The 25,250-nt window shown below is 49.5% G+C and overlaps 2 protein-coding genes across 5 annotated transcripts; one reads left to right on the top strand and one right to left on the bottom strand.

Annotated features, from left to right (window-relative positions):
• Window positions 1-7,347: 7,347 nt before the first annotated feature.
• On the bottom strand, window positions 7,348-17,378 carry ALOX15B (arachidonate 15-lipoxygenase type B). 4 transcript variants are annotated; one of them, XM_017850378.1, is made up of 14 exons: window positions 17,111-17,372; window positions 16,806-17,025; window positions 16,429-16,510; window positions 13,993-14,115; window positions 13,600-13,703; window positions 11,523-11,695; window positions 11,140-11,286; window positions 10,837-11,040; window positions 9,769-9,855; window positions 9,447-9,616; window positions 9,144-9,265; window positions 8,812-8,912; window positions 8,564-8,734; window positions 7,348-8,094 (listed from the first exon to the last, which is right to left on the bottom strand). In XM_017850378.1, the coding sequence occupies exons 1-14, from the start codon at window positions 17,255-17,257 to the stop codon at window positions 7,915-7,917; spliced, it is 2,031 nt and encodes a 676-aa protein (XP_017705867.1). In that variant the 5' UTR covers window positions 17,258-17,372; the 3' UTR covers window positions 7,348-7,914. The 4 variants fall into 4 exon arrangements, with proteins under 4 accessions (XP_017705867.1, XP_017705869.1, XP_017705870.1 ...); XM_017850379.1 differs by having other exon boundaries at window positions 7,637-8,094; window positions 9,144-9,229; window positions 17,111-17,378; XM_017850380.1 differs by lacking the exon at window positions 9,769-9,855.
• Window positions 17,379-24,434: 7,056 nt separating this feature from the next.
• Window positions 24,435-24,725, top strand: LOC108514286 (putative uncharacterized protein encoded by LINC00269). Its single transcript, XM_017850373.1, has 2 exons — window positions 24,435-24,497; window positions 24,615-24,725. Exons 1-2 carry the CDS (start codon window positions 24,435-24,437, stop codon window positions 24,723-24,725), a joined length of 174 nt encoding a protein of 57 aa, XP_017705862.1.
• Window positions 24,726-25,250: the final 525 nt, after the last annotated feature.

Genomic DNA, 25,250 nt, shown 5'->3' with positions numbered 1-25,250 from the left:
GCCTCCCGGGTTTACGCCATTCTCCTGCCTCAGCCTCCCGAGTAGCTGGGACTACAGGTGCCCACCACCTCGCCCGGCTAGTTTTATTATATTTTTAGTAGAGACGGGGTTTCACCGTGTTAGCCAGGATGGTCTCGATCTCCTGACCTCGTGATCCACCCGTCTCGGCCTCCCAAAGTGCTGGGATTACAGGCTTGAGCCACCGCGCCTGGCCTGTTGAGTACAATTCTTTTGATCCTATAGGCTGAGGGTGGGCTGATGGTGAGGTGATCATTGGGTGAGCATAGGGAGAGGTGGCGGAGGGAGCTGCGACCATCATTAGCCAGTTAATACTACTTTCTGTTCCACTATGTACGCTAATACTCTATGTTTAACTTATAATCATCAGAGTCCAACTAAGTGGTTAACAGAACAGAACAGGACGTGAAAGCAGAGAGCCCTTCAAACCACAGGCCTGTACATCAGAGGAGTGGTCAGCTCCTGAGCACGATTAGCAGAGCCGCTGCTCTGGCTCTGGGAACGGGCGGGAGACAACAGACTTCCTCCTTATGTCTACCACAGAGGACTTCTCCTCTTTTACAAGCAGCCTCCTACAGTACCCTCCCAGGTAATGGAGCAAGGGTCGCTTCCCTTCCCACGAGACCTTTGTTCAGGCACTCAAGGGGGAGGTTGAGCCATAAGCCAGTTTTCTTGCTCAGAGGCTCCGCAGGCTTCCTGTGATTGTTTGTTCCACTCTGTGGTCAGTGGAGCAAACTTACCGCCTGATTCTCTTATTGTTGGACTAAGCACAAGCTACACTTATGATTCATAATTATGTTAGTAAAGCACTATTCTAAAGCATATACTATTAATCTCTAAACGGGCACACTGTAGGCCGGCCCTCGACCACCTCAGCCCACATCCAAGCCCCTATTTTGACCCACACATCCCTCTCCATTTCTGCTACTTCTGTCTCTGTCCCAGGCTTCAACACCTTCTCAGGTCAGTGGGGGATGCGGGTGGGGACAGGAGAGTCTGTTTCTCATTCCCCGGGGTAGTGAGCAAAGGCATCCCTGGGATGTCCAACATGGATGTGGGGGCGGTGAGGGGAAGGCAGGCATAAAGTTAGGGAGGAGGCTGGAAGAGGACCTGGCAGAGAAAAGAATGGACTGGGGCTCTAGGCACTGTTCTGGGGTGGCACATGTGGCTCTCCCTCCAGCCTGGGAGGGATTTCAAACAAATGAAAAACATGGTTCATACAAATTAGAATGTTCACAAGTCAAATATTTTATTCGACTCAGCCAGATGGTCATGCTGGTTCCAAGAACAATTGAGGAGCCGGGCATTTATAGGCAATTTAATAAAGGAATGTTAGGATGTGATTGTTGGGTTAGATATGAAACTAGCCAACATCCTATACGGCAATAAACTACAATCTCTGGTTTATTTGCTTTCAAAAAAAAAGAACAAATCATTTACATGAACTTCCCATAAACTGAGGCCTTTATTTATAACAGACAGCAAAGTCAAACAATGGTATGCTGTGCTAGAAAACAAAACATCCTTCCCAGCACTTTGGGAGGCTGAGGTGGGTGGATCACTTGAGGTCAGGAGTTTGAGACCAACCTGGTCAACATGGCAAAACCCCATCTCCACTAAAAATGCAAAAATTATCCGGGTGTGGTGGTGGGTGCCTGTAATCCCAGCTACTCGGGAGGCTGAGGCAGGAGAATTGCTTGAACCTGGGAGGCAGAGGTTGCAGTGAGCTGAGATAGCGCCACTGCACTCCAGTCTGGGTGACACAGTGAGACTCTGTCTCAAAACCCAGAAAACCAAAACCAAAACCAAAACAACAACAAAACAAAGGACAGGCAGTTGTCCTCTTGATTCTACTTATCAGTTTTGGATAATTTTTCTTAACAAGGCTGCTCCCTGTAAGTACATCAAGCAATCAAATAGATCTCCGTTTCAGGGTTTCGCCTCTCTCTCTCTCTTAGTTTAAGGTTCTCACTTCTTTACTCCTCACTGTGGCCCTGCTATGCAATCCCACTCTCCTTCTCTCCTTCTCAAGCAACAGCTAGGTGTGCATCCTTCTTTCCAGACCTTTCCTTGCCATTTCTATTGATTTACATACTTCACTTAAAAAAAAACACACACACAAGGGGGCCCGGGTGCCGTGGCTCACGCCTGTAATCCCAGCACTTTGGGGGACCGAGGCGGGCAGATCACGAGGTCAGGAGATCAAGACCATCCTGGATAACACGGTGAAACCCCGTCTCTACTAAAAATACTAAAAAATTAGCCGAGCGTGGTGGTGGGTGCCTGCAGTCCCAGCTACTCGGGAGGCTGAGGCAGGAGAATGGCATGAACCTGGGAGGTGGAGCTTGCAATGAGCCAACATCGCACCACTGCACTCCAGCCTGGGCGACAGAGCGAGACTCCGTCTCAAAAAAAAAAAAAAAAAAAAACAGAACAAAAAAACACAAAAGGGATCGTGTGCTTCTCATAATGTGACTTGTTTTCTACCTATATTATAGAACATCATCATTAATGCAGTCAAGTGCCAACTTGACTGCAGTGAGGAATATTGAGAGAACTGGTAAAGCATTATTTCCCGGTGTGTCTGTGAGGGTGTTTCCAGGGGAGATTGGTGGGAGTCAGTGGGCTGGGTGGGAAACGTCCACCCTCAATGTGGGCGGGCATCATCCAATCACTGTGGGTCCTGGTGGAACAAAAAAAGGGAGAATGGGATTTCTTCCCTTTTTCTCTCTCTCGGAGCTGGGATACTCTCCTCCTCCTGCCCTTTGGTGATCAGAACCCTGGCTCTCTGGCTTTGGGACTCCAGGACCCATACCAGTGGCCCCCAACCAGTGGAAGTATTCGCAGGCATTTGGTCTTGGACTGAGAATGACACCATTGGCATCCGTGGTTCCAAAGCTTTCAGACTTGCACTGAGTCATGCTGCTACTGGCATCCAAGGGTCTCCAGCTTGCAGACAGCCTGTAGTGGGACTTCTCAGCCTCCATAATCACGTGAGCCAATTCCCCTAATTTCTCCTTGTATATCTGTCTGTAGTCATGTACCACATAATGACATTTTGATCAATGATGGACCACATGTAAAACAGTGGTCCCATAAAATTATAATGAAGCTGAAAAATTCCTAATGCCTAGTGACATCATAGCTGTCAGAATGTCATAGCACAACGCATTACTCACATGTTTGTGGTGATGCTGGTCTAAGTAAAATTTTGTGCTGCCAGTCACATAAAAGTGTACAGTAATGTCCTAGGCCCTCACATTCACTCACCATGCACTCACTGACACCCACAGCAACTTCCGGTCCTGCAGCTCCATTCATTACACCATCGGCATCCCTGGTTCCAAGGCCTTCAGTAAATGCCTTATTTAGGTGTACCACTTTTTACCTTTAACACCATATTTTTTTTTTTTTTTTTTGAGACAGAGTCTCGCTCTGTCGCCCAGGCTGGATTGCAGCGGCGGAATCCTGGCTCACTGCAAGCTCCGCCTCCCGGGTTTACGCCATTCTTCTGCCTCAGCCTCCCGAGTAGCTGGGACTACAGGCGCCCGCCACCTTGCCCGGCTAGTTTTTTGTATTTTTTAGTAGAGACGGGGTTTTACCGGGTTGGCAAGGATGGTCTCGATCTCCTGACTTTGTGATCCGCCTGTCTCGGCCTCCCAAAGTGCTGGGATTGGGTTGGCCAGGATGGTCTCGATCTCCTGACTTTGTGATCTGCCTGTCTCGGCCTCCCAAAGTGCTGGGATTACAGGCTTGAGCCACCGCGCCCGGCCTAACACCATATTTTAATTGTACCTTTTCAATGTGTAGATATGTTTAGATACACAGATACTTGCCATTGTGTTACAATTGCTTATAGTATTCAGCATGGTAATGTGTTGCAAGGGTTTGCATCCTGGGAGCAACAGGCTAGACCATGTAGCCGCGGTGTGTGGTAGACGCTACCATTTGAAATTATGTAAGCACAGTCCACGGTCTTCACACAATGATGAAACCACCTAACACATTTCTCAGAACATATCCCCATCGTTAAGTAATGCATGGCTATATGTCTATTATCTATTTACTATCATCTATCTATCTATCTATCAATCTATCTATCTATCTATTATCTATCTTCTATCTATTTACTATCCATCATAGCCCAAGGAAACCACCACTCTGGAGAATTAACTGGATATCCCTAGAAGTGAATGTTCTCTGTAACAACCTTCTTTTCTCAAGGCGGGGCAGCCAGCGGAGAGTTCTAGGGCTAGGGTTGTGTGGTATGTGTGGCGGGGGCACCTCACAGGCTCACAAGCTCACAGGCCCTGGGCAGAGGAGGTGGTGGTGGCTTCTCCAAGGGTGGTTAGGGACTGACTGCTTGGATTTTCACAGCTGAGCTGCCTTGGAGGCTGCAGTTTCTCCTGGAAATGATAGTTGATCCCAAAAGATATATACTGAAACAAACACCAGTTTACTGACTCGGGTGCAACTTCCCTCCAACTCACCAGTACATCCACGCATGCAACCATCCAATCACTTTCCCTTCATCTGACATTAAACAAACATTTGTTGGGTATCAATCTGAGTCAGTGCAGCGCTGGGCACGAGGCCTAGCAAATTGAGTGAGACCCAGCTCCTGCATTCAAGAAGCTCATGGTCTGGTTGGGGAGACACACAGGTAAGTGATGGGCACCACAGGGTTTTAGGAATTATTTGTGCGTTAATTCCTCCATTCACCACGTACTTACCAAGCACCTGCAGTGTGCTAGCGCTGTGATGGGCAGTTGTGAACCTTGTCCTCCTGAAATGGAAATCCAGCAATAGAGGTCAGGATGGCTAAGTCAGCTGGAAATGCCCCTGAGGAATAGGCAATGAGGCAATAGAAGGATGAAGGAGGCACATCAGCTCATAGCTGTCCCATCTTGGCAAGGACACACATCACTCCTCTGAGAATTAGTGTTTTGGCCAGAATTAGTCACATGACCTCAACCTAACTGAAAGGCAGGCTAGGAAATGTTGGGAAGTACATGAGGTATTAGGTGAGCACAAACTCTCTCTGCTCCAGCAACCAGTGACCTCTGCTGCTCCATGTTAAGTCAAATAGCCTCTCTCATGGAACTGAATATGGAGGCAAATAATTCAAGGATGAAAAATGGTAGGAGCTTCATTATTCCTCATGGCAGTGCCTGGGGACAGCATTCATCAGTTCTTGTCCCTTGTCCCTCAGATGCCTCAAGCTTCCTGGGTTTTAGTTTCTTTCCTGTAACTGCATGATTAACTTTTTTTTTTTTTTTTTTGAGATGGAGTTTCGCTCTTGTTGCCCAGGCTGGAGTGCATGGTGCAATCTCGGCTCACTGCAACCTCTGCCTCCTGGGTTCAAGTGATTCTCCTGCTTCAGCCTCCCAAGTAGCTGGGATTACAGGCACCTGCCACCACGCTAGGCTAATTTTTGTAGTTTTAGTAGAGACGGGGTTTCACCATATTGGTCAGGCTGGTCTTGAACTCCTGACCTCAGGTAATGCACCCACCTCGGCCTCCCAAAATGCTGGGATTATGGGTGTGAGCCACCGTGCCTGGGCTTTTTTTTTTTTTTTTTTTTTTTTTGGACAAGATATTGCTCTGTTGCCCAGGCTGGAACACTGGAATGCAGTGGTGTGATTACTGCAACCACTGCCTCCCTGGATCAAGCAGTCCTCCCACCTCAGCCTTCCGAATAGCTGGGACTATAGGCGTGAGCCACTATGCCCTGCTACTTTTTACATTTTTTTGCAGAGATGGGGTCTCACTATACTGCCCAAGCTGTCTTGAACTTCTGGGCTCAGACAGTCATCCTGCCTCGGACTTCCAAAGTGTTGGGATCACAGGCGTTAGTCCCTGCGCGTGGCCTGCATAGTCAGCTCTTTAACTTCTCAAAGAACTCCGTTTCTTTTCCATTAACTCCTTTATTGTTTAAGTTAGCAGGAATTGATGGAAAGAAATTTGACAGATACATATATCTCTAAATCACTTTTGGTCTACTCACTCTCCACGAGGAATGAGCAGGTCAAATGCCGTTTGCCAGTCAGCCCTACCCCTTCTGAGGCACTGTTCTGTATTTTCCAATGGTAGTGTTTATGCAGTTATAGTATATAAATTACATTTTGTCCACATTGTTTTATAAAAGCAGTGAAACTGAAAACAAAACCACTCATGCCTGCAATGTGAAGTAGTGATGGAAATCATTAGGTGACTTGTAAAGGAGGCATTTTGTTTTTACACCAAAAAAGCAAAGGCCATTTTAAAATTTGGAGAGTGCTGGTCAGGTATTTTGCAGAATGCCCCTCAATTTGGGTTTGTCTGTATTTTTCTCATTATTAGACTGTAGTTATGAGTTTCTAGAAGAAACCACAGAGGTGAGGTGCTCTTCTGACAACATTAGAGCCAAGCAACATGGTATCAGCAAGTTCACCTGGATCTTTTATTTACTTATTTATTTATTTAGAGACAGAGTCTCTCTCTGTTGCTCAGGCTGCAATACAGCAGCACCATCTCAGCTCACTGCAACCTCTGCCTCCTGGGTTCAAGCGATTCTCCTGCCTCAGCCTCCTGAATGGCTGGGATTACAGGCGCCTGCTACCAAGCCTGGCTAGTTTCTGTACTTTTAGTAGAGATGGGGTTTTGCCACGTTGGTCTTTAACTCCTGGCCTCAAGTGATTCACCTGCCTCAGCCTCCCAAAGAGCTGGGAATACAGGTGTGAGCCACCACGCCCAGACTCACCTGGATTATTTGATTAAGGTGATGTCTACCAGGTGTCTCCACTGGAGTTATTTTTTTTTTAAAGGATACTTTTTTACCGTAACGGATGCTCACTGAATATGAGCCAGAAAAGAAACAGAATGAAAGAATGTGTATGAAATGTTGTAACTCCATCAGTGAAGATGAAATCTAGCAGCAAAGTGCGACTAGAGATATGATAATGTTTTCTGATTCTCTGGAAACAGAACCTGCTTTATAATGTACAAGTCTTTAACTTGAGGGGACGCTTTTAAGAAAGTATACACAGGCACTGCCTGCGCCGACTGGGCAGTGCGTCCTCATTCTGCCTGTTCTGCCTGGCTCCCAGTGACCCTTTTACAGTGTTTTATTCATTTTAAAGCTGAGACAGTAGGTCACAATCCACCTCTTGGGCATTTTTTGTTTTCGTTTTTGTTTTTCTGAGATGGAGTCTCACTCTGTCACCCAGGCTGGAGTGCAGTGGCACGATCTGGTCTCACTGCAACCTCCACCTCCCAGGTTCAAGTGATTCCCCTGTCTCAGCCTCTCGAGTAGTTAGGAATACAGCCACACACCACCAGACCCAATTAGTTTTTTAATTTTTATTTTTTGGTAGAGGTGGAGTCTTGCTATGTTGTCCAGGCTGGCCTTGAACTTCTGACCTCAAGTGATTCTCCTGCCTCCATCCCCCAAAGTGCTGGGATTACAGGCATGAGTCACTGTGCCCGGCCTCTTTGGCAGCCACTTCTTGGTGACTGTCCTTGAGTTTGGGTGACCATAAGGTCCAATCAGTGGAGGCTAGTGGGCCCACAGGCAGGATTATATGCCTCCCCCCACGGTTGTAAAATGCAAAATAAAACCAACTAGCAAAACCCTCAAGTGGGCTCTGCAGGCACTTTGAGGCTTACAGCCCCCAAAAGGCTCAGTGGTTCTGTCCTGAGACTGTTATTGGTGGGTTTTTTGCTTTCTGTGCTTTGATTTTGTTTCTTTTTTTTTGTGTGTGTATGGTGGGGGGGGCGGGTGAGTTACAGAGTCTGGTTGTCCCAGGAGAGGCACATGGAGGCCTGTTTTTCCGAGGAGTCCTTTTCTCTGGGTGCCAGTTATCCTAGAGCGACGTGGTCAAAGGGATGTTATCCGGGCCTGTGTTCCCCTGGGGTTTAGATGGAGACGCTGTTCTCGATGAGGGGAGGGTCCAGGTAGGTGTAGGGCAGCACCAGGCCCCGGTTCCGCTCCTGGATGGCCCTCGAGATCTGGGCCAGGTGGCTCTGGAAGGCGGCGATGCTCCGCCGAGGGGCCTCCTCTGTGAAGTGCTCATCTGGATAGGTGCCCAGGGGCCTCTGGGGACCCACCACAGGCTGGGTGAGGGGGCTGCTGAGGTCCTGCATCCCAGACTCCCTGTCCCCACTATCTGAGCAGCTGCAACTTGCCTTAGCCAGCTCTGGCCCGAGCCCCCAAGCGTGGGACCTGAAGTAGCCCTCAATGGGGTCTGATCCATGTCCCTCCTCTTAAACAGATAGCCACCTAAAGCTTATCTGCAGGAAGCTTTCAGGGAATGAAAGCTCAATTCGGAATTTGCAAGGAGCACAATTACACATTCCCCTTGCCACTGAGAGTGGCTCCGCATCATCGCATTTTGCCATTTGACCTTCGCTGTGAAATATCCAAGGCTCATGTGTCCCACTGGAGGGTCAGTGGGGCAAGGGGACCTGTGACCTGATGGCAGGGTTCAGTCTGGGCCAGCAGGGTAAACATCACACCTTCCCTTACCCCACTTCGGCCCAGCCTGGCCCCCAGCCCCACACTCACTTGGTCTCCAGGCTCCTTGCTCAGCAACCAGAGAGCAAGGATGACATCACATGTGGCATTGACGGGTGGGAGGGTGGCTATGAAGCCCTCACGTGTTGCCAGGCCTTTGGAGGTGGGTGGTGGCAGCTGCATGCTGGGTGGCAGGTTGGGCATCCAAGCACAGGAGTCAAACTGAAGGCCGAGAGGGCAGAATGAGGCGGAGGAGCTGTGTCACCAGCCTGCCACCCCAGGCGCTGGCCTTTCCTCACCTGCCCTGCACTGACAGCCGCATGCTTGGCTGAGCAGTTGAATATCACCATGGTGACATACTGCACCAGGGCTTCCCGGGTCTCCAGTGAGGAGGGTATACCTGTGAGGAGAGCTGGGCTGGGATGGGGCTTCCAGGGGCCTGAGGACCCTGCTGCGGAGGCTTGAGGGTGAGCCTTGAGGGTGGGGAACACGGGGATGGGGTCACTCAAATGCGCACTCTGCAGGGGGTGGGGGACACGGGGACGGGGTCACTCAAATGCATGCTCTGCAGGGGGTGGGGGACACAGGGATGGCGTCACTCAAATGCGCCTGAGGGCTGAGGTCCCCATACCTGAGCTCTCCTGGTTTAGGAAACCCTTGGAGAAGATCTCTCTGACCCAGGCCTGGAGCTCTCTGTCATCTTGGACAGACTCATCGCTTGGGTAGTAGATACCGATGATTTCAGAGACAAAGCTGCAATGCACCCAGGTTCAGGCCCAGCCTCCAACCCCAACCCACTCTGAGGAATGCCTCTGCTTAGTGTCATGAATGTCCGGCCCTCCTCCTCAACGTGACCCTCCCTGGGGCCTCAGTCTCCTTCTCTGTCTTCCCGTGTCCCTGACCAGCCTTCGGCTCTCCAGGGACGGCCCCTCACCGTTCCACTGCACCCCAGATCCGCATCCCATCATCACGGTAGTAGTAGCCTGGGATGTCTTCAACTCCTCGGGTCCGGATATCCTCAGGCAGACACAGGAGAGAATAGTTCAGCTGCTTCATGTTCCTCTGTATCAACTCAGAGAAGCCCTCGATGCCGATGCCTGTGGACTGACAGACAGGACTCTTGGGTCCTGCAGACCTTGCTCCAGAAGCAGGAGGTAGCACTGGTGTCGGGGAGACAGGCCACTGCTACCCCAGGACCTCAAATTCCTCACATTGAAGGAGTGGCCTGCCCACTCCCGCCCCAACACAGCTCTCACCCTGTCCACCACCTGGCCCGGCACGATTAGCAGCTCCCGGGCGAGCATGTTGATGTGCAGGGTGTACCGGGTGTGCGGGATCAGCAGCTGTGGGGCAGGAACGGCAGAGCTGGGGGAGGCCTGGGTCTTTCTGGCCCCAGACCTTCCCCCACAGAGGCACCAGCCCTGCAAGTCACTTGGAAAGAGGCAACAGGAATGAGAGGAGGCAGCCTGGGACAGGGGTCTGAGCCCTGGAGTTCCTGCTGGGCTCTACCAGCAGCTTGTTCTGGGAGCTCAGGTGTGCTCCTCCCTCTCCCTGAGCCTCAGGTTATTTTGTCAAATGCTGGTGCTGATGTGGCTGAGCGCTGTGTCTTCTGGCTCTGGCATCTTGTGATTTCCTAGCCCCTGGGCAGGGAAGGCACTAGGAAAACCAGGGCCTGTGGGCCTGGCAAAGTGGAGCCGTCCACCAGAGCCCACCTCTGAGTGCCAGGCCCCAGAAGCTGCAGATAGTCAGAAACAACCAGATAGGATGTAAGAGCACAGAGTAGGGCCCACATCCAGGACCCAGGAGACGTCTAGAAGGATCAGAGAATTTGAGCGGTGGCTGTGGGTGAACCCTGGGAGGGAGCCATCCTGCCCTTCACAGAGGAGATGCCTCGAATCCATGCCGTCTGGAAGTTAGCAGGGTCTAGGAAACCTACAGAACCGACCCTAGAGCACAGGGGCCTCCCACCCAGCCCTCCCCCATCCCAGAACTATCTGCAGAAAACCTGTTGGTCTCTCAAAGCCATGTTCACATTTTGGCACCTGCCACCCCCAGGCCCTTCCCTTCCTAAGATTTGGGCTTCTATGATGGCTGCTGATGCCGTCTGATCTCCCTTAAGAAGGGAGCCTCTCTGGGGTACCTCATTTATCTTACTCAGGGCCTGCTGGAGACCAGGCTCCCGGGGGGCTGTGCCGGGAGATGCTGCTGAAGCGGACTGGAGCTCCACAACCCAGCTTGCATGGATAGGGCCATGTAAGGAAAGGCTGCTTAGAAGAGGCACAGAGGCATGGGCACAGGCTGGGCCAGCTTGTCAAGCCACTGACCTTGAAGAGAGGGTGGCAGTGGGGCAGCTGGCGCAGGGTAGCCAGGGTGAAGACCTCAGGCAGCAGGTGTGAGTGCAGCAGGTGTGTGAGGGCCTCATGGAAGGAGAACTCGGCATTGCGCACCCAGGTCTTGGCCAGTAACCAGTCCCACTTGTCGTCAGTGGGCAGGAAGATGGGGCTATTGGGGCCGGGGGACTGGCTGAGCTGGGGGGAGGCGGGTGGGGAGAGAGACAGCTATGAGTGTCTGCCAACCATTCAGTCTGACCCTCCTCGCCCCTGCCCTGCCCCTGCCTGACTGCAGACCTGGATGGCGAGAGGCAGCAGTGGCCCGCAGCCCGGGCTCTGGTACAGCAGGGTCATCGGGGCCGCAGAGAACTGAGGTTTCCCATTAATGACATTGGTATGGATGCCGGAGAGGATACCGTGATCCACCAAGAACAGGGAGCCCTTCTGCAGAAGAAAGGATAGCTGGGGCTACCACCTGGTTTTCTAAAGGAAGGGGGTGGGGTGGTAGAAGGGAGAGGATTCAGGGCTGGGAGAGGAGTGTGTTTCGGGAGAGTGTGCTTGGCACACAGAACACAGTAGGTCCCTAACAAATGTGAGTGCGTCCCTCTGTCTCCAGTAGGGGAAGGGTGCGAAGGCACTGAGATGGGACTGTGAACAGCCTGGATCCCTGCACCCCTCACCTCTAGTTCAGCCTGCAGGCTGGTCCCAGGGCCCAACACTGAGGCCACCATGGCATCAGTGACGGGGAAATTCTTTGGGAGGTAGTGACAGCGGCGGATCAGGACAGGGTTGAGACCATTCAGGAACTGGGAGGCGAAGAAGGCATCCTCCTGCCAGTGCTCAAATGCGTGCTCTGCAGGGGGTGGGGGACACGGGGAAGGGGTCACCCCAGCTCCCACAGGCCTCTGCCTAACCTTCACAGTGGGTCCTCGGGGTTACCTCCCCTGCCCCTTGTCCTCAGTCACTGCCTCTTCATCCAACAGCACATCGGAGTCCCCAGCCCACCCATCCCAGTGTCTGCCTAACACCCGCCCTGGATAACTCAAATGCAACATGTTGGAGACCAAATACAGATTCTTCCGACAGCTCAGGTTGGTCCCATTGCCTGATATTTGGGAAATGGCAGCTCCATCCCCACCCGGTTGCCTACAGAGGAGACTGGGGACCTCTCTTTTTCTTTTCTTCTTTCCCCTTTTCTTTTTTTTTTCTTTCTTTCTTTTTTTTTTTCGAGATAGGCTGTGTTGCTGTGTTGCTCAAGCTGGAGTCCAGTGGTGCGACCTCGACTCACTGCAACCTCTGCTTCCTGGGTTCAAGCAATCCTCCTGCCGCAGCCTCCCAAGTAGCTGGGATTACAAGCACACACCAGCACGCCTGGCTAACTTTTGTATTTTTGGTAGAGACAAGGTTTCTCCATGTTGCTCAGACTGGTGTCGAACTCCTGGGCTCAAGTGATCCATCTGCCTTGGCTTCCTCCTTTCCTTTCTTCCTTCCTTCCTCCCTCTCTCCCTCCCTTCTTTCCTTCTTCTCTCTCTCTCTCTCTTTCTCTCTTTACAGGGTCTCACTCTCTTGCTCGGCTGGAGTGCAGTGGGGCTGTCTCGGCTTAGTGCAACCTCCATCTCCCAGGCTTAAGCAATTCTCAGGCCTCAGCCTCTTGAGTAGCTGGGACTATAGGCACGTGCCATCACATCCGGCTGATTTTTGTATTTTTAGTAGAGATGGGGATTTGCCATGTTGGCCAGCCTGGTCTCAAACTCCTGACCTCATGCAACCCACCTACCTTGGCCTTCCAAGTGCTGGGATTACAGGTGTGAGCCACCATGCCCAGCTGGAGCCTGGGGATCTCTCTTGGTGGCACCCCCAACATATCAAATCCCATTGATTCTCCATCCTGAGTACCTCTCGGTCCACCCATCCACTCCACTGCATTGCCACTGCATTGCCACTGCCTTGCTGAGGTCACCATCCTCTGGTGACCACAGCCGGAGCCTCATAGCAGATTCTCATAGCCTCTTGCCCCCCAGTAACTCCCCCCGAGCAGTGCATAGTGACCACATTATTCTCCTGCTGGCAACCAGTCAAGCACTGGGCTGAGGAAAGACCCAAGTCCTGCCATGGCCAACACAGTCCTATGTGACCCCTGTGCACCTTCCTGCTCCTTCTATCACCCTCCTTCTCTTGCTCATTACACTTTGACCAAGAAAAGTGGTGTTTTCTTTCCTCCAAAGATGGCTGATCGTTCTATCTTCAGGGCCTTCACACTCACTGTTCCCTGAACTGCTCTCTGCCCCCACAGCCCATCCTTGGCACTGCTAAGGCCTACTCAACTTCGAGGTCTCAGCATAGTTCACCCCCTTGGGAGAGCTTTCCTGGGGCCCTCTCCAGGGTACGGCAGGTGCCCCCTTTACACACTCACTGGATCCAATGAGCATGTTTCATAGTGTAACGAATTATTTGATTTTGAGTCTAATTAACACCAACTGGCCTGCTCAACTGTGAGCCCAAGAAGAACCATGCAGCCCCTAACCCGGTGTCTGATATGCAGCAGCTCAACAAATGTCTGTTGGATTAGACGGCGTTAGAAGGTCAGGGATCCCCTCCGTCCATATTCTCTTTTGTCTCTGTGGGGAAAAGTAAGGTCTAGCAAGGGCCTGCTCAGGGTTACATAGCAAACTGGTGCTTGGTTTTCTGAGACTCTGGACAGCCACAGGAGTTGATGTCCCAGGAAAGAGGTCAGGATCCCTGGCCCAAGCTCCTCACCAGCTGCTGGGGTCTTCCGGAAGTTGAAGATCCTTTTCATCTCATTCAGACTCCTCCAGAGCCCCTTGCGGTCCAGCAACCCCTTGATTTTCATCTCTGCAAAGCTGCCAGGGGATGTGAGGGGTGGGGAGTGGGCAGGAGGCCCTGGGAGACCCTTCTCTGTCAGCCAGCCTTATGCCTCTTGGGATCCTGAACCAGCCTCTGGGCCTAAGATAGTCACTGCCCCTAAGGTAGCTGTTGCTCTGTGGGACTGGTAGTGGCTAGGAGGCTGTTTCCTGGATAGAACTATGTGACTCATATCACTGAGGGTGGCGGAACTGACTAGGGGAGGGCAGAAGGCAGGGGTCACAGGGCATCTGAGGCCTAGGGGCAGGGCAGGGTGGGCATCCTCACGCAGAGCCAGCCTGTAGATAAAAGTTGGCATTCTTGGCTGTGGAGTATTTGATATTGAGGTCCAAGTCTTTCACTGTCCTTTTATCCAGGCAATGAGGCCAGCCTGGGTTGTAAGCCTTCCACCTGGAGGGTAGAGAGGGAAAGTGGTCAGCAAGAGGCCTCAGGGAGCCCCTTCACTAGGGCAGATGGAGTGGCAGTCCCCTTGGGGGGCCTGGTCACAGTCAGACCCCTTCAGCCAAGGAGAGCCCTCCTGGGATCTGCCCTGCCATTCTACACTAGGCTGCAAGGGAGCTGCCATTTTCCCACAGTGAGCTGGCTCTCCTGGTCAAGGGTGATTGGTCCAGAGTTGAGCACCTGACTAGAACTGCACCAATCAGAGTCCTTTCCAGGGAATTTGAAATTGGGGCTGAGCCTGAGAGGTGGTCTCTCTCTGGACATGTGGATTACAGCAGTAAATACAGACTGTTAGCTATGGCCATTTTCCACTGGGTGGACAATTCCTGCCTGTGTTTCTGTAAGTGCCTCTGTGTCTGGCTGACAAACTCATTTTTTCTGCCTGCTAGTTGGAGTTAGCTTTTGTTCTTACAACTATAAAAGTCCCGACTAACACAGATGCATCTTGTAGAGGGGAGATTATCCTGGGACAGGGGCTGCACAGAAGGTTTCAGTTGCCTTTGTTAGGCGTCCCATAGAGAGGCAATTCAGCCTCCACAGTTTAGGCTTAGGGAGAGCCACCTAAGGCATCTCTAAATTCTATTCTCAAACAAGCAACACAACCAAAGACCTTCCAGCAAAATGGTAAAACCATGTCTCTGCAAACTTGATGACCCCTAGCCAGTCATCCTCTCACTCATTCATTCTTTGATTCATTCAAAATTTGCTTTTGGGTTTGAGCTTTCAACTTCAAAGAAAAATTTGCAATTAAAGTACACTGCCACCAGGTGGTGGCCAAACCCTGCCTCTCAGACTTTAATCCCTCTCACCTAGAGATCTTGGTTAAATGCAGATTCTGATTTCTAACAAGCTCCCAGGCAATGCTGTTGCTATGGATCTGAGGCCTCACTGTACGTATTATAAGAGCCTAGAGTGTTGGAACAGAGTTAACTGAAAGACAGGAACAACAGCAAGAGCACACATTTGTGCAAGGCTTGGCAGCTGACTAGCTACATTCTTAACCATTTTCTCATTTGTTCCTCCTAACCCAAACGAGATTGGTATTCTTAGTTTCTTTTACAGAAGAAAATAAGAATCAAAGAGATGAAATAATTGGTCTAAGATCTCACAGCTCGTTTTCGCAAGCCTAGGCTGACCCTGGGTCTCCACGGACACAGTAGACCTCAATGTCTATTCCCTCTCTTGGGGCTGCTGCTTGCAGATTTGGTGCAACGGCTTCCTTATGTGTGGAATTCATGACACATGGAGAATCACCAGGAACCAAATGAGCCTGTGGCTGCTCTGATCCCACAGACCAGGAACAAAAGCCTGTAGCCCAGGCTTTAGACGGCAGATGAGTTGGCCAGATCAAGATATTTTGAAAGTCTGCTCTTGAGTGCAGTTCCTGGCTTTGTGCCAAGGGAATCCTCACTAGCGGCTCCAACTCCTCTGCAGTCTCCAAGTCCCAGTTTTCCCCTCTGACCTCCAATGCTGAGCTCAGAGCACAGAAAGAGCCCCCGTCTCACCCCTTGCTAGCCCTGGAGGGTGAGTTTCCTGGGGCTTGAGAGGTGTGTTTCTGCTCTACTCAGATTTCTGGGAGGATACAAGATGATGCATGAAAAAGTCCCGGGGCAAGGAAGACACCAGCAAAGGTAAGCCATTTAGAGGAGTTTTTCTTTTCCCTCCCTCCCTCCCTTCCTTCCTTTCATTCTTTCGTTCTTTCTTTCTGACTGAGTTTTACTCTGTTGCCCAGGCTGGAGTACAATGGCATGATCTCGGCTCACTGCAACCTCTGCCACCCGAGTTCAAGCTATTCTTCTGCCTCAGCCTCCCAAGTAGCTGAGATTACAGGTGCCTGCCACCATGCCCAGCTAATTTTTGTATTTTTAGTAGAGATGGGGTTTCGCCCTGTTGGCCAGGCTGGTCTCGAACTGCAAATCTCAGGTGATCCGCCTGCCTCGGCCTCCCAAAGTGCTGAGATTACAGGTGTGAGCCACTACTGCACCTGGCCCTAGAGCACTGTTTTTCAAACGTCAGTGGCCACCAGAGTCATCTGGAAGGCTTGTCAAAACAAAAATTCCCACTTTTCACCCTCAGTGTGTAGTAGGTTGCAGGTGGCCTGAGAATTTGCATTTCTATATGTTCCTGCAGATGCTGCTGGTCCCAGGAGCAGCTTTGATAGGAGAGGTGGAGGCAGGGGCTTTTAATCTCTGTCATGACCAGGACACTCAAGCTGCCCCTCATCCGTTGGGCACCCCTCCCCAACAGTAACCCCCTCCTCACTGGTACATCTCCTGCCGGGCCTGCAGCTCCTCCTGGCGCTGTTGCTGGAGCAGGGGGTGGTGGTCTGCCCTGGACACCTTGGCTGTGGGACAGCGGGAGTAGGTTGCGGCAGGGAGAGAAACTCCCCATCACTATCCCAGCCACACCGTCCCCATGATTGCTACCCTCTACCAGGTCCCCTCCTCCCATAAGTACAGTTTCTCCTACACCAGGCTGCCACCTCCCCCTCCCCAAGGCCCCACCAGCCTCCCTCCTCTGCTGGCTATTATGTGGCCACACCAGCTCACCTCTCCACTTCACCTGCCCTTCTCTCCAACCCCCAGTCCCCAAACCCTTCCTGTGCTCCCCCTGCAGCCCCAGCCCGGCCCGCCCCTCACCTGTCCCCTCCTGCAGCACCAGGCTCCCCGCCCCCTCCAGCCACTGGTAGCAGGGGAAGAGGAGGGGGCCGCCCTGCGGCGGTGTCAGCTGGAACCAGCGGCAGAACCAGGCGTCCGGGGCCAGGGGCCCGAGCAGGGGCAGCGCTGGGGGCGCCTTGTGCAGGCGCAGCAGCAGCACTTGGCCCACGTCCTTCGGGAGCGTCACCTGGAAGTCCTCCTCCTGAGGGGAGGTTTTAGTATGCGTCAGGCCAGACCCACCTGCTCGCCCCCTTCACCTCCACCCCTACCCACTCCCACGCACTCACAGTGCCCGCAGTGAACTCCTTGCCGAGATTGTCCAGGGGCATTGGGGGGCTCTCTTCCCGGGTCCCCACGATGCTGACAGACACTTTGTCCCATGTGCCAGCCCCGAAGGCCTTCCCAGTGGACACCCTGACCCTGAAATCGGCCATAGGGCCAGCCTAAGACCAGCTGTCTACTGCGCACAAGGCTGCAGAGCTGGGCTCACCCCTGGGAAACGCCCCGCTCTACCCCTGGTTATTGTCACTGACTCCAAGTCCGGTGGACTCCCCTAAAAAGCACGTCCGCTTCTGGGCGGGGAGGGGCGGGGCGGAGAGGCTGGAACTTGCAACTAAGGTGGGGTGGGCGGGGGATTGGCAGCGCTGGGAACAGGAGGGACTAAGAATACCCTGAGATTTCGGGAACGGGGCCTTTCAGTGATGGTGCCACGCCAGAGAGCCAGAGTTGGGACCCAGTTGGGGTGGGGGTAGATTTGTACACAGCACCTCTGTTTGTTTTCCTTCTTAGCCTTAGAAGTCTCTGCAGAAACATCACCCCTCTTCCCACAACTCTTCTTGGGCCTACGTTCATTTTATTTATTTATTTATTTAGTTAGGTTAGTTAGTTAGTTAGTTTTGAGACAGAGTCTCCCTCTGTCACCAGGCTGGAGTGCAGCGGTAGGATCACGGCTCACTGGAACCTCCACCTCCTGGGTTCAAGCGATTCTCCCACCTCAGCCTCCCCAGTAGCTGAGACTACAGGTGAGCGCCACCATGCCCAGCTAATTTTTGTATTTTTGGCAGAGACGGGGTTTCACCATGTAGGCCAGGATGGTCTTGATCTTTTGACCTTGTGATCCGCCTGCCTCGGCCTCCCAAAGTGCTGGGATTACCGGCATGAGCCACCGCGCCTGGCCCAGATTCATTATTTTATTTCATTCAATAATGAATGTTCAGAACTACCTCTGTGCCAGACGCTATGGTCACTGCTATGGATAAAGGCCCAGGCAAGACCTAGTGCTTGCTTTCATGGAGATGAAAAATCAAGGGTGAGGCCGGGCACAGTTGCTGGCCAACACGGTGAAACCCCGTCTCTACTAAAAATACAAAAAAATTAGCCAAGAGTGGTGGTGGGCATCTGTAATCCCAGCTACTCAGGAGGCTGAGGCAGGAGAATCGCTTGAACTCAGGAGGTGGAGGTTTCAGTGAGCTGAAATTGTGCCATTGCACTCTAGCCTGGGTGACAGAGCAAATCTCTGTCAAAAAAAAAAAAAAAAAAAAGGGAAAAAAAAAAAAAAAAAAAAAAAAGAAGTGTGAGAGAAAATAAGTAAACCAATACATAATTTCAGATGATAGTAAGTAAGTGCGATGAAGGAGATGAAACAGACTGATGTGAAGGAGTGAGAAGCAGAGGTGGGAAAGGAGGCCCTCAGAGGCTCAGAGGAGGTGAAAGGATCTGTCCGGGGAAGAGAGTTTTGTGCAGAGGAAACTGTTCCTGCAGAGGCCCTGCAGTTAGGAAAAGCTTGGCTTGTTGGAGGAGGGAAAGGCAAGAGCACAGTGCGGGAGGGATTTGGGGAAGAGATGTCAAGGGGAAGTTACGGATTTGGGCTTTCGGGAAATAACAGATTTGGGGTTTTCGGTCTGGAAATGCTAAGTTTGAGATGACCATTAGACATCCAAGTGGAGAACTCACATATGGGCATAGAGCTCAGGACTGCAGGTGTACATCTTCGAGTCACAAGCACACAGGTGCATCTATACCACAGGCTGGTGGAGATCACTAGGCAGAGAATATCCTATAAGTGGAGAGAAGAGGCACGAGCTGTGCCCTAAGGCCCTCTGATATTTGGAAGTCATGCAAAGGAGTGGAAGCAGCAAAGATCAGTCAATGAGGTAGGAGGAGAATGATGCTGACAGACACTTTGTGCCATTGTGTCTGTCCCAGCGTTTCATGAAGGCCAACTGAAGTGAGAGTGACTTATCACATGGTACATATACACAATGGAATACTTTGCAGCCATAAAAAAGAATGAGATCGTGGCCAGGTGCAGTGTCTCACGCCTGTAATCCCAGCACTTTGGGAGCCTGAGGCAGGTGGATCACAAGGTCAGGAGTTTGAGACCAGCCTGATCAACATGGTGAAACCCCATCTCTATTAAAAATACAAAAGTAAGCCGGGCATGGTGGCACCTGCTTGTAATTCCAGTTACTCAGGAGGCTGAGGCAGGAGAATTGCTTGAACCCGGGAGGCAGAGGTTGCAGTGAGCCAAGATCATGCCATGGCACTCCAGCCTGGGCAATAGAGCAAGACTTCATCTCAAAAAAAAAAAAAGAATGAGATCGTGTCCTTTGCAGGAACATGGATAGAGCTGGCGGCCATTATCCCTAGCAAACTAACGCAGGAACAGAAAACCAGTATTGCATGTTCCAGTTCCTACTTTCAGTTCGTTAGGATATATACCAAGTGGTAGAATTGCTGAAGCATAAGGTAACTGTATGTTTAATTTTTTTTTTTTTTTTTTTTTTTTGAGACTGAGTCTCACTCTGTTGCCCAGGCTGGAGTGCAGTAGCATGATCTCCGCTCACTGCAACCTCTGCTTTCTGGGTTTAAGCAATTCTCCTGCCTCAGTCTCCTAAGTAGCTGGGATTACAGGGCCTGCCACCATGCCCAGCTAATTTTCGTATTTTTAGTAGAGACGGGGTTTCACCACATTGGCTGGGCTGATCTTGACCTCCTGACCTCAGGTGATCCACTCGCCTTGGCCACCAAAAGTGCTGGGATTACAGACTTGAGCCATCACGCTCAGTCTGTATGTTTAATGTTTTGAGGAACCACCATACTATTTTCCACAATGGATGCAACATTTTACATTCCCACCAGCAGTGCAGGAGGAGGGTTCTAGTTTGTCCACCAATGCTTGTTATTTTCTGTTTATTTGATAATAGACATTTTAATGGGCTTGAATTGGTATCTCTTTGTGGTTTTGATCTTCATCTCCCTAGTAATTGGTAATGTTAAGCATCTTTCCATGTGCTTGTTGGGCATTCATGTATCACCTTTGGAGCAATGTCTGTTAATGTCCTTTGCCCAAACCATCCATTCTTAATTCTTATCCATTGCTAGGCTGAATTTTAGATTTCTCATGTGAATCATATGCAAGACCCACACGTTTTCAAATACGTCAAATGTTTTTATTTATAGATCACTCTCTTTTTTTCCTAAAGTAGTATTTATAGTACATTTCTTTATTCATATATCTTCAAATGGTCAAGTTTTCTTTCATACATCCAAAATGTAGTGTGATGTTTTCTTATTCACCAAATGTTAGCTCTACTTGTAGTCTGGTTCCAAACTAATCAGCCTGCTTTTAAATTTTAAGACATTTATTGAAAAAAAAATTTTTTTTCTTTTTTCTTTTTTTGAGACGGAGTCTCGCTCTGTCACCCAGGCTGGAGTGCAGTGGCTCAATCTCGGCTCACTGCAACCTTCGCCTCACGGGTTCACACCATTCTCCTGCCTCAGCCTCCTGAGTAGCTGAGACTACAGGCGCCCGCCACCATGCCCGGCTAATTTTTTGTATTTTTAGGAGAGATGGGATTTCACCGTGTTAGCCAGGATGGTCTCGATCTCCTGACCTCGTGATCTGCCTGCCTCGGCCTCCCAAGACATTTGTTGAAAATTGATAGGATCAAACCAAACTCAAGTGGTATAATTTTTAAACATTGGATTGTACATTATTGTAAGGGTACCAGTAACCATTATTATAAATAATAAGTTAGTGATTATAGCTCCTTTTGTGATGATTAGATCACTCTAATAATACAAATCAATATTGCAAGTATCCATGTGCCCAAATCCGGTGAGTCTAGGAAAAAGTGAAAATGATTTATTGTCTATTCATCCTAAAATAAATACATCCTTGGATACTTAGAAATTTCAGTGAATCTATTTTAAAGGAAACTTTGTGTAATTATTGTAAATCGAAAATTCGTTTCATTTCCCATAATAGAAGGTAAGAATAAAGGAGAATGCAGTGAAAACCGAACAGTGTAATTCAATTTCTGGTAGATTCTGTTGCCTGTGGCCTGCTCCCTGTTCCAGAAGATTATCTAATGCTAAAGGGGTGCTCAAAACATATCAATACCAAATTGACACTTTCTCCCTGAAAAGGGGAATTGATTTGCGGTTTTATCTCAATTAAACCTGTGATCCTGCACCTCCAAGGACTTATCCTGGAGTAGCATTGCTCAACGTATGGCAAGCAGACGGCTGGCATCAGATGTCTTTGAATGCTTGTTAAAAATGTCAGTTCCGGGTCAGGTGCAGGGGCTCACGCCTGTAATTCCAGCACTTTGGGAGGCAGAGGTGGGTGGATCACTTGAGGTCAGGGGTTCGAGACCAGCCTGGCCAACATGGCGAAACCCCATCTTTACTAAAAATACAAAAATTAGCTGGGCCTGGTGGTGGGCGCCCATGGTCCCGACTACTCAGGAGACTGAGGCGGGAGAATCGCTTGAACCCAGGACACAGAGATTCCAGTGAGCCAAGATCATGCCACTGCACTCCAGCCTGGGTGGCAGAATGAGCAGAGTGAGATTCTGTCTAAGAAAAAAAAAAAAAAAGGAAAGCCAGTTCCCCAGCCCTGCCTCACACCAAGGAGGCAGACTCCCCAGAAGCTTAGCCAGGGAATCTACATTTTACAGTAGGGTGATTCTTCTTTAGAACCATTGCCCTTGATCCTTTTGTACTTGGTAAGCCTGATGGTTGGGTTTTTATACTCACATATGAGATGTGCCTGTCTCAAACCTTGTTACAACACATTACCCTTCCTACTTAAAAGGTTGGAAAAATAAAACCTTCGCCCTTGATCGTTTAAATATTTTATTACGTTCTGTCCTACAGCTCATGATGATCTCAGACAGGTTGAACAGGAGTCGTCATCCAACCCCTCAAGATATAGATGAAGAAATTTGAGCCCTGACTGGGAAAGGGATTTACTTGAGATTTAAAAATGTCCATTGAGTCATGTGCACCCCATCTTTGAACCAATGAATGATTTGGCTCCTGCCTACCTTTTTTTTTGAGATGGAGTCTTGCTCTGTCGCCCAGGCTGGAGTGCAATGGCACCATCTCGGCTCACTGCAACCTCTGCCTCCTGGGTTCAAGCGATTCTCCTGCTTCAGCCTCCTGAGTAGCTGGGATTACAGGTGCCCATCACCATGCCTGGCTAATTTTTTTGTATTTTTAGTAGAGACGAAGTTTTGCCACATTGGCCAGGCTGGTCTCAAACTCCTGACCTCAGGTGATCCACCCACCTCAGCCTCCTAAAGTGCTGGGATTACAGGCATGAGCCACTGCACCAGGCCTTTGTTTCCCGACCCCGCTCCCTCCCTCCCTCCCTCCCTTCCTTCCTTCCTCTTTCCTGTCTTCTCTTTTTCTTCCTTTCAAATTCTAATATTCTCATCAAAGTTGTAGATGCATATGATTTAAAGAGTCAAATAGTTCTACAAATCTCTCACAAACAACTGCCTCCTGCTCCATTTCTGTCCTTTCCCTGTCATGAAAGACAATAACTTTCACTACTTTCCTTGATAATCTAAACCGCTACATCTCAAAATAGCATGCATGCATTGTTTATTTAATGATTTTTCAGCTTTAGGCAAATATTGGCTTCCCCCTATGGAAGATAGGATTTTTTTTTTTTTTAGATGGAGTTTCGCTCTTGTTACCCAGGCTAGAGTGCAATGGTGCAATCTTGGCTCACCGCAACCTCCGTCTCCTAGGTTCAAGCAATTCTCCAGCTTCAGCCTCTTGAGTAGCTGGGATAACAGGCATGCACCACCACACCCGGCTAATTTTTGTATTTTTAGTAGAGACGGGGTTTCACCATGTTGGTCAGGCTGATCTCGAACTCCTGACCTTGTGATCCACCTGCCTCGGCCTCCCAAAGTGTTGGGATTGCAGGTGTGAGCCACTGTGCCTGGCCTGGAAGATAGGATTTCATTTTCTTTCCTAGTCTTGCTCCCATTTGCAAACCTTTCTCACCCTCCATCCTTCTAATACAGTTTCATTAGGACTGAGCAAACTGACAGTCAGTGTTTACATGATTTTGGTTATGGATGTGCTGTTAATAGGAGATGTTTATAGTATACTGTAATTATTTTTTTCTTCCATACAAAACTTTTTGTTGTTTCTCTAGATAATAATGATTATATTGTTGGTCTAGTTTTCTATATATTTTTCATTAGTTTAATCCGAAACTTCACCACTTGTTCAGATTGCCTCTCTATCAGTTCGGACACATCCATTTCTCAATCGGTTCCACTTTGTGAAGGAGTCTCTCCAGTGTGTGCTCTTGGCTTCTTTTCTGGTCCTCCTGAGCTCTTGCCTCACCACCATCCTTCATCTTCATTTTACCTCTCTGCTGTGCTGGAGTTTTTGTTTCCTGGATCTCATGTTTTGTTCTTTCCTGGCTTATTTCATGGGCTAGTGAGAAAGGGTACATGGGAGGGAGGAGAAGTTTTTAAGACTTTGCATGTCTGGAAATGCCTATAATCTATCTATACACTTGAATAATAGTTCGGAAATCATTTTTTTTCTTTGGTTCAGAATTTTGAAAGCACTGCTCCACTGGCAGCAGCTATAAAGAAGCCTAAAGTCATTTGCATTGCTAATTCTTTTCATATGATGTGATATTTTCTTCAGAAGCTTTTAGGAGCCTCTCTTTGGCCCAGCTTCCATAATTTCACAATGATGTGCCAAGGTGTAGTCTATTTTTATTAATTGTGCAGTGCTCTCAGTAAGTCCTTTCAGTCTTGAAATTCATGACCCTCAGTGTTGGGAAGATGTCTTGTATTATTTCATTGATTATTTCCTTCTTTTGATTTTATCAATGTCTCGTTTTTGAACTTCTATACTTTTAGATGTTGGATCTCCCAAACTGGCTCTCCAGTTCCCATTCTCAGTTTCATTTATTCTCCATTTTATTTTATTTCCAATTTTCTATCACTTTGCCTTTTGTTCTGTTTTCTAGTAGATTTTCTCAACTTTCTCCTCTAGTCCTATTATTATCCCTCCTATCATATTTTTTTCACAGATGACATCTTGCTATGTTGCCTATGCTGGCCTTGAACTGCTAGACTCAAGTGACCGTCCTACCTCAGCCTCCTGAGTAGCTGGGAATATAGACATGGGCCACCATACCCAGTTTGTGTAATATTTGTTTTATTAGTAATCTGTTTGTATTTCATGGTTGCAATATTTGATCTTGTTTCTCTGAGGATATTAGTGATAAGGTATTTTGGATTTTTGTTTGTTTCTTTTTTTGTTTGTTTTTGTTTTTGTTTTAAGATGGAATCTCTCTCTGTCACTCAGGCTAGAGTACAGTGGCACAATTTTGGCTCACTGCAACCTCCGCCCCGCTGGTTCAAGCGATTATCTGGCTTCAGCCTCCTGAGTAGCTGGGACTACAGGCATGCGGCACCACGCCCAGCTAATTTTTGTATTCTTAGTAGAGACGGGGTTCACCATGTTGGCCAGGCTGGTCTTGAACTCCTGACCTCAGGTGATCCACCCTCCTCGGCCTTCCAAAGTGCTGGGATTATAGGCGTGAGTCGCTGCACCCAGCCCGTTTGTTTCTGATATTTGTGGTATGTGCTTATTATCTATTGCTGCAGAATAAACTACTGTAAACCATAGTAGGTTAAAACACCAAGAACCACGTATTTGCAGATGATTTTGCAATTTGGGCAGGGCTGCACATAGTGTCAGCTGGAGTCCTTCATGCAACTACATTTGCCTGGGAGATAGGCTGGCTCTGGAATATCCAAGAATAGTTCCACTCACATGTCCAGAATGGCTGGGGGCCGGCTGGGTCTTTCTCCATGTGGTTGCTCATCATTTAATAATCCTTCCTGAACTTCGCTACATGGTGCACGGATCCCAGAGGCCTCTTGCAGCCCAGACCAGGAGCTGGCGCAGTATCACTTTTGATACATCCCACGGGTCAAAGCAAGTCACAGACCAGCCCAGAGTCCATGTGGGAGGGAAATGGACTCTGGGCTGGTCTGTGATAGACCCTCTTGATAGAAGGAGGAGGAAAGAATCAGTGTGCATGTTTAATCTACCACACCATTTTGTTTTGTTTTGTTTTGAGACAGGGTCTCC

This window comes from Rhinopithecus bieti, unplaced genomic scaffold, assembly GCF_001698545.2.
Source record: "Rhinopithecus bieti isolate Rb0 unplaced genomic scaffold, ASM169854v2 scaffold_32008, whole genome shotgun sequence".
Classification (NCBI taxonomy): Eukaryota; Metazoa; Chordata; class Mammalia; order Primates; family Cercopithecidae; genus Rhinopithecus; species Rhinopithecus bieti.
This window is presented reverse-complemented; position numbering and strand designations above follow the sequence as displayed.